The sequence below is a fragment of the Danio aesculapii genome, chromosome 9, assembly GCF_903798145.1.
Source record: "Danio aesculapii chromosome 9, fDanAes4.1, whole genome shotgun sequence".
Taxonomy (NCBI): domain Eukaryota; kingdom Metazoa; phylum Chordata; class Actinopteri; order Cypriniformes; family Danionidae; genus Danio; species Danio aesculapii.
Window position 1 is genome coordinate 6,815,185 of NC_079443.1, and position 9,063 is coordinate 6,824,247.

The 9,063-nt window shown below is 39.7% G+C and overlaps 1 protein-coding gene across 1 annotated transcript; it reads right to left on the reverse strand.

The window, feature by feature from the left end:
- Nucleotides 1-120: 120 nt before the first annotated feature.
- Nucleotides 121-8,813, reverse strand: ihha (Indian hedgehog signaling molecule a). Its single transcript, XM_056464705.1, has 3 exons — nucleotides 8,484-8,813; nucleotides 6,382-6,643; nucleotides 121-2,833 (listed from the first exon to the last, which is right to left on the reverse strand). Exons 1-3 carry the CDS (start codon nucleotides 8,781-8,783, stop codon nucleotides 2,154-2,156), a joined length of 1,242 nt encoding a protein of 413 aa, XP_056320680.1. The 5' UTR covers nucleotides 8,784-8,813; the 3' UTR covers nucleotides 121-2,153.
- Nucleotides 8,814-9,063: the final 250 nt, after the last annotated feature.

Below are 9,063 nucleotides of genomic sequence, written 5' to 3' on the forward strand. Positions count from 1 at the left end.
ATTGCACAGAGTAAACTCTTATTTGTTTTTAACGAAGCCTTCATAAAAGTACTCGAACCCTTATGTATGCTAGATGGAGAAATACAGTGTACAATGTGACCATTAAATATTGATTAAGCTGGGAAAGACACCTCTATTTTTTACAGCGAGAAACATGTAACTGACCATATGCATGAACGTGAAACCATTATGAATCTGAAAGTACATATACCTGATGTTTTAAAGGCCTGCTTGTTAAGTGTACGTTTCTGTGGGTGTGTTTGTGTGTACCTTCCAGTCTCTTTATTAACAGAACTTCCTCTTCTGTCTCAAATCTTATCTGGCCTGCGTTGGTCTGATCACCTGTGGTTGAGTCACTGCATACCTGAGTATAAAGGAAATTCATCTATAGTTTCCTCACTTCAGCGGTTATAATGATATGTTTAGTCAATGTGTATGAGACTGAACATGAGATATCAGTGTACGTGTGTGCGTCTTGGTATATTTGCGATAATGTTCCAGTGTAGGCAGTAAAGAAAACCCATGTGATAAGTGTTAAATATGGGTTTTAAAGATCAATTTTGTCACGTCCATATCCTCACTTGAGGATCGACTCACAGAAAAGCTGCATTCTAGTCTTGAACAGTTTTTTCAGAGTCTTAAATGATTGTGTTCTTCATTGTAGGACTTCTCACTTATGGTGCGGTCACATTTACCATTGCTCTGTGAAATTTGGTGTAAATTCCAGTCATCTCAATTGAAACCCATGTGATTGGATCATTTCAGTTGTTCACATGTAACCCTGCCAGTCCTACAATACCCAACCTGCTCTGAGCTGGGATAAAACCAGCGACTCTCCACATGGGAGTTGGTTGCTCTAACAAGGATGCTAAAGAGCATGACCTCAAGCGTCTTTCACTAGAGCACCTTTTCGGGTTTAGAGGAGTGAGATTTACCTGCACAGCGCACTAGCTGGCCTCTGTTACACTCACCCCCCCTAAACCTCACTCCCATTCAGGTCACGGCACTAGTGTAACCCTGCTGTCCTACACTACTTAACCCGCTCTGAGCTGGGATTAAACCGGGGTTGTGGTTGCTCAAGGAGGCTAAAGACCATGACCTCTAGTGTCTGTCACTAGAGAACCTTTTTCAGGTTCAGAGGAGCGAGATTTACCTGCACAACACTTCACTAGCTGACCCCCCTAAACCTCACTTCCATACAGGTCACGGCACCAATGTAACCCTGCCGCTCCTACACTCCCCAAACCGCTCTGAGATGGGATCAAACCGGCAACTCAGCGCATGGAGGTTGCTCTAACAAGGAGGCTAAAGACCATGACCGCTAGCGTCTTTCGCTAGAGCACCTTTTTTGGGTTTAAACCTGCTTTGTTTTAAAGTGACATCTGTGTAATACATCACTACATTGTTGACAATTCTTAAAGGCCAGGACACACCAAGCCAATGATCAGCTGTTGGACATTGATGGACTGTCGGTGAGCGTCTGGCAAGTTTGTTTGGTGTGTTTCACACGTTGCCTTTTGTCGAGCTCACATTGGAAGGAGTTTGTTCGATTCAGCATGTGGAATTGGTGTTGACCAGAGTACAGAAGAAAACTGAATATTTGCAAAGAATATGGATTATCAGATTATCTGACATATTTGCTGGAGTATTAATATGAAAGTGGTACATCACTGCTTTTTTTACAACTCATACTAGTTCTGGTTTGACATTATGGACTACTGCAACCTGCAGGCAAAATACATCCTCATGCAGGCGCAGAACCTACTTTCTTGTTTCAGTCAGCTGTCGTCCATTTGGTGTGTTCCTTCTCACCTTTTCATTCCAGCTGACGCAATGCAACAACACACAGTTTTCATTGATGCTATTTCACTGATATCTGCTTGGTGTGTCCCAGGCTATAAACCCACATATCAACATATACTTAAGCTACTTCAGTCCTCAAGAGTGTTTGAGAAACCCCAATATTTTTGTCTGTGCAGGCAGGAGAGGATGTGGGAATGAGTCCACTAGGTGGTGCATGTGTTGAAATCACCCATTCACACGTATTTGCAGTTAAGTATACGGTACCTGTGTGCAAGATGGAGTGGGAAAAGAAGTATACCTGGGTTTTTAGGTTTTTTTTTCCTAGAAACTTTCTCATTCTTTCCTCATTTTCATCTATCATTGTCCATCATGCTCCAGGGATGGAAGTGTGCTGGATCAAGCACTTGAGTCCCGATCCAGTGCAGCAGTGAGGAATACCAGTGTATTCCTATGGCCTGATGTCCAACTGGACCTCTCCAGTTATAAAGTACCCTGAGTGGCCCAAATGCCCAGTGAGCCAGCCAGTGCTGGTCCACGGCTGCGTAGCAGGAGGAAACAATGCCATTGACCACCACCGTCCCATGGCTGGTGAGCGGAGCGAAGACCCCCTTGTCCTCCTGTATTTGGATCCGAGAGACCCGTGATAGACGTCCATGCTGTCCTGCTGCTTGTGTAGACACCACACACTGACCCGGAAGAACATCGCTAGCAAATACAGACCGCAGTTCTGCATTGGCCACAGACCCTGAGCAGTTCCCTTCAGATACAAACAACAGATGAGCCGCCGTCAAGCTCAGTTTCGCACCCGAGTCTGTCTCAATGGCGAAGAACTGCTTCCTTGTGGAAGGATCACGGTCCAGGAAAGCGATGACCTCGCTGTAGACAAGCGTCCCGCTTCCGTCGCTCTCCGATGAAGCCAGGACTTTCTCTCCAGGCTGCAAGCTGTCCAAAGTCTTCATGCTTCCATCCTCAACAGTGACGAGAGCCGATGCTGGAAAACAACCGCCGGTTTTAGCAGCCACAGAGTGCTCTAAAAATGGACAGAAAACAATCACCAAATGAGTCATCAAATTGTCCGTTTTGTCTATTTCGATGTCTTATGCACACAGTAGCTTAAAACAATTCCAAAGGTCATGTGTTCATTACAGCCTCAAATGGCACAGTGCCTTCCTCTGATTAATCTTCAATCCTTAAAGCACACACCCGAGCACAAACACACTCCCGCTCTCATTGTAAACCCATAAAAATCCAATCAAACTGAAAGACGCAGTGGCAAACAGTGCAAGACAAACATTTCAAACGTCATCCTTCAGGCTAATTAGTTTTTTCTTTTCACACAACTCTGGTCAGTGGGTAGAAATGCAGTTAAAGCTAATAAATTACCACTTGATTGAATCTCGGCTCTTTATGACTCCTGTTTGGTAGAGGTTTGGGAGCTACGTACGCGCTACAAAAATGAAACGAGTCTCAAGTCTCTGTCGATCCTACACAAATATTTGGGAAAGGTAAGTACCAAGGCCAGGTGATAAGACGGGATGAGATAAGAGATCTGAGAAAAGGGGACAACAGAGTTACCGTCTGGAAAACAAAGGAGCTGGTTAATCATCTCTCACTACAGAGGCCAGCCCTACTTCTTAAGGCACATTCTCTGTCACATGCACACACAAACACACGCATACTTGCATACATATTTAATCTTGTGGATTTGAAGTACACACACACAGACACATTCAGAGGTGTAAAACAAAATGCACTTCTTGCATAAAGCACTTCTTTTGTCTCATATTTAATAAAAATGATGCTTCTACTATGGTGAACTGCATATTTTAAATGTTTATATCAAAGTGAGCTCCTCAAATCTGGTAATAGCAGTTGAATAATCCGGCTGAAGAACACACCTATAGAGGACTTTGATAAAGCAGAAGCAGACAACAGGTCTTGCTTGTGTTTGCATGCTCTATCAGACTGATAACAGAAGTGCCTCACAAATGTCCACATACAGGGCCCATTCCTCTCTAACTGTGGTGAAATACATACCATATATATATGGAGATAAACTTTAGGCCATAAATCTGAGTCCATACTTTAAAATAAACACTGGTTTTCCCTCATTGATTGTTTGTTTGTTAAAATGGGGTTCATGAGTATTTACACTATGAAAATAATGGTTCTTTAAAAACTTTTAGCTAAGAAGTTCATTCAGGCACCTACATTGGATCTGGCTATCAAAACTTAATTTTGGAAGCATCATTTGTACTTTTTTATGTCTTAAAGAAGAGATAGTTCACCCAAAAATTCTCTATTTGATTTGATCCAGACTAGTTTGAGTTTGTCCTACTATGGATGTCTATGGCTACTGGTTTCCAGCATCATTCAAAATATCTTCTTTAGTGTTCAACAGAACAAAGAAAATCAAAATGGTTTGGAAAGCTAAGGGTGAGTAAATAACGACAGAATTAGCATTTTAGAGTGAACTGTACATTTAAGTGAGTTTTTTAAAGAAAATTCTTATGAACTGATTAAAGTATTATATATGTTTTAATGTTTTTAAGAATCAGATTCTAGTTGGCAGCTTGTTAATAAGATAAAAATGATATGACCATAACAGTAACCAGTGTTGTAAAGGAAAAGTGGTGCAATTTTGAAATTTGGCTGGATTTTGTTGGCACATATTTAAAAATGTATATGTTTTGTGTGCAATTCTGTGAGTTTGGGTATCTGTAAGTATTGTAATGATCTGTGTAGATTATTTAAACCCATAATCTGTTTAACAGAAGCAAAAATGGGTCATTTTTACAAACAAAAAAAGAGAAAATATTAAACTGCCAAAAGAGACAATAAAACACAGAATGGGTGCACTTTCACTTTCCTATTGTTTGGACAATAATTTGGTCTCTGGTGAGTCTGGTAGAGGCAGGTGTTTAAGGTTTAATGATGTGGTCTGTTACCTTCATCCCAAGTCTACCACTTATCTCACCCAAGTTAATGAGAACAGACCAACTTTACCACAACAGGACACACCTGATTTACCTGCACACCGAGCGCATATGAACCTTTCAATCTGGAGTCACTTTGGTTCAAATGCTGTAGATCAGACTGGACACTTTTCTATCATGTTTTAAATGTTTAGTGATATATATTTGTTGGGAAATCAAGATTATATCAAATATATCATAGTAGATCATACATAGTTGATAAATGCAAAAAACGATTAGTTATTTTTTCAAATATTTCCCAATTGATGTTTAAGAGCAATGATTTATTTTACAGTATTTCTTTTTATATTGTTTTTCTTTTGGAGAAGATGTTATTTCTTTTAGTTTGGAATAATTTAAATAAGGTCAATATTATTAACCCACATAAAATATATATAATTTTTGTTTTTCGATTGACTGTAGTCCAATGACTTAACTTGCCTAGTTTATTTGCACATTAAGCTGAATATTTATATGTTGCAAAATAAGTTATTAGAAATCATTTATTAAAACTACACTACCTGACAAAAGTCTTGTCGCCTTTCCACAACAACAAATAATAACTTGACTTCTAGTTGATCATTTGACATCAGAAGTGGCTTATATGAAAGGCAAAGGCCTCTAGATTATGCTTATTTTATCAAAATAAAATATGATCATGCCTTGAATTTTAATTATTCATTAGGACAGTAAGGTCTGACTTTGCTTAGACAGAAGTCTTGTCACTTAGCAAAAATAATGTACAGTGTAGAATATAAAGTCATGGTGCAGTGGAAAAAGAATTAATATTGTGTATGACTCCCATGAGCTTGAATGACTGCATCCACATCTGTGCAATGACTCAAATAACTTATTAATAAAGTCATCTGGAATGTCAAACAAAGCGTTCTTGCAGGACTCCCAGAGTACAAAGATTCTTTGGATTCATCTTCAATGCCTCCTCCACCATCTTACGGCAGACATGCTCAATAATGTTCATGTCTGGTAACTGGGCTGGCCAATCCTGGAGCACCTGACCTTCTTTACTTTCAGGGACTTTGATGTGGAGGCTGAAGTATGAGAAGGAGTGCTATCCTGCTAAAGAATTTGCCCTCTCCTGTGGTTTGTAATGTAATGAGCAGCACAAATGTCTTGATACCTCAGGCTGTTGATGTCGCCATACCCCAAACCATGATTTTTCCTTCACCAAACTTGACTGATTTTTGTGAGAATCTTTGGTCCATGCAGGTTCCAGTAGGTCTTCTACAGTATTTGTGATGATTGGGATGCAGTTTAACAGATGATTCATCAGAAAAATCTACCTTCTGCCACTTTCTCAAATGATCAACTAGAAGTCAAGTTATTAGTTGTTGCTCTTACAACTGGAATCAATGACAAGGCTTTTGTCAGGTAGTGTATTATGTTTAAAAATGTGCTGAAATAAATCTCTGTTAAACATCATTTGGAAAATATTGGGGAAAAATATAATTAATGTTATACTTCATCATGAGTTGCTTGCTAATGTAAACATTTGCTCTGACTGTTCCATAGAGCACATTGGATTGAAGTGGTCTCTATGGTTGTGCTGTAAACAAACAATTGACTTATGAAGTCTCATCCCTACCTGACTTGACGCTGCAGTGGATGTGAGCTTTGGACTCATAGTATACCCAATCAAAACCGGCCTCCACCGCTAGACGGGCCAACATGCCATATTTATTACGGTCTCGATCAGAGGTGGTGATATCAACAGCTCTTCCTTCATAATGCAGTGAATCTTCAAAGTGATTGCCGTCTTCATCCCAACCCTCGGTCACCCTGAGCTTCACCCCGGGCCACATGTTCATCACAGAGATAGCCAGAGAGTTCAGCTTATCTTTACAGCGCTGTGAACGCAACAAAATGGAGATGTTTAGACCTGGGTTACACACGTGGAAGACAATGGTGTGCCTTCACTGCAGTTTTGCAAGAAATACGCAAACAAGACAAGTTATAACTCCAAAGGGCAAATCAGAGTGAATCACAGAAGAAAAGAAAGGCAGGCCTGATACAAATCACACTGAATTTGGTTGTTGTGGTATAAAAATGCATCATCCACACTGAACAAACAATGCTGGGTTGTTTTTAACGAAATGCTGGGTTTAAATAATGTACAAACCCTACAGAAAATGTAGTTTAAATTAAATACATTTTTTAATCATTTTTTTAATGACCCAATTCGTCCATTTTTGACCCAATGATGGATTTAAAGGGATAGTTCGCTCAAAACTCTCCCACCATTTACTCAACCTTTAGTTTTTTCCAAACCTGTTAGGAAAACAGTTATTTCGTTATAAAAACAAACAAGATATTTTGAAAAATGCTGAAACCTGTAACCATTGACTTCCAAAGTAATTGGTTTTTCTATGGAAATCAATGGTTACAGGTTTTCAGCATTCTTCAAAATGTCTTCTTTTGTGTTCAACAGATAAAAATAAATATATAAAAGTTTGGAAGCACTTCATCCATATGCTATTTAGAGTTGTGTATGAGATGACTATTTTATGATCTATTTAATGTTATCAGGAGTACTTCACTTCCCTTGTTTACCCTGTTTAACTTTGCATATTTTCTCATTAAAGTTTCTGCAAAGCTCCTTTAGCTGCCACAGTTTTTGTTTAAACCCCCGGCACCTTTTATTTTATTTCTGGAGAGTTTATTTCGAAAAGCGCCCACGTAAAGCATTACATAATGACAAATTATTGGATCATGAGGAGAACTGAGTGATGCTTTAACCCACAAATATACACAGAATTATTTTTACCATCCCACAGGTATTTTGTTTCAACAAACAAGGTACAAAATGTGTCCAGAAGTTTGAGTGATTCACTTTTAACCTAACCACATTCACCACCCTTCAGAAAACACAACCTGCTTTTAACAGCAAATTCATATTTCAGCATGGAAACAGACATTCATTGCTGCAAATAACCACACTTGTTAGTCAATATCATGATTTTAAATGGGAAATTAGGTCATAAATTCAATAAATTTGGTTTAATTTACCATTATGATTTATTTATTTTTTTAAATAATGCACACACTGATTAAAAAGATTACTTTAGACAGATTTTATTAACAACAAAGATTTTAAGTTATGTTTCTGATTATATTTTTTATGCTGGTGCAGTATGACAGTTAAAGAAATTATTTACACTCTTAAAAATATAAAAATATTTGTTGGCATCTTCGGTTCCATGTAATTATTTAGAATTACAAATACTTTTCTTTTTAAAAGATAAATTATTACAGAACTGCTTACTGAAAAGTGTATAATAGCTGCATTATAACCCTTATGGAACTTTAAAGTCATTTAATAAACAATAGACTTCAAAGAACTCAGAAATCAATATGCTGATTTGAAGAACCTACAATGTAATATCAATAACTTTTGAAATCCCCAAAGAACTAACCAAACTAACTTACAAGGCAAAGCCGCTTTTTAAAAGCCCAAGATTCTTTGCTGAAGCCTTATTTTCAATCAGTTTTAAGAGGCAAATGCTGTCAGCAATCAATTCCACTGAAAGCTGTGAGGATCGATAGAAGCGCGTCGGTAGGACTGAGCAAAGGGCACAACCGCTGAGCAACAGGTTTAATGCGCTCGCAATCGAATCAAAGCCACTGAGTGTGTTTCTAATGGGCTGATAATTGAATTCATAGCAGGCGCGTTCTCCAAGTGTCGCTCACCTGCGTCATGAGTCGATCCGCACCTGTGTTCTCCTCATCTTTGAAGATGATGTCGGGGTTGTAGTTCGGCGTGAGCTCTTTAAAGCGCTCCGAGTTCCTGGTGATCTTGCCCTCGATTCTCCCGCTGGCTCCCAATGTCTTCTCGGCTACATTTGGACTAAACTGCTTGTAATTAAGGGGTGTCAGTTTCTTCGGAGGCCGCCTTTTCCCATGTCCCCTCCCCGGCCCACAGCCCTCGTTAACAGGTGCGAAAATCAGGGCGCAGCCGACGAGGAGCCCAAACACCACGGGGAGACGCATTCCACCCCAACCGGCCGGGCACTCCGATGCGGAGTGGTACGGTGGCACAGCTCGCCGTTCACTGAGAAACTACCCCCCGCGAGATCCTTCTTCCCCCCCACGGGGTAAATGATGGGGAGGACAAAACCTCTACTTCTTTATCAACCTTATCCGTGCCATCGTCCGTGCGTAAAATTCGCTTTACGCAAAGCCAGTCATGGAGAGCCGCCGGAGAAAAGATCCAGTGATACCAAATGTTCAGTGCCCATAAAACGCGAAACGCTGGTCTCTCGAGAAAATC

Excerpts from the sequence above, each read along its gene's own strand:
- ihha (XM_056464705.1), bottom strand. The coding sequence starts at position 8,783 with ATGCGTCTCCCCGTGGTGTTTGGGCTCCTCGTCGGCTGCGCCCTGATT. Across the intron at positions 6,644-8,483 it reads CGGATCGACTCATGACGCAG|CGCTGTAAAGATAAGCTGAA; the intron begins GTGAGCGACACT and ends TTGCGTTCACAG. Across the intron at positions 2,834-6,381 it reads CCACTGCAGCGTCAAGTCAG|AGCACTCTGTGGCTGCTAAA; the intron begins GTAGGGATGAGA and ends GTCCATTTTTAG.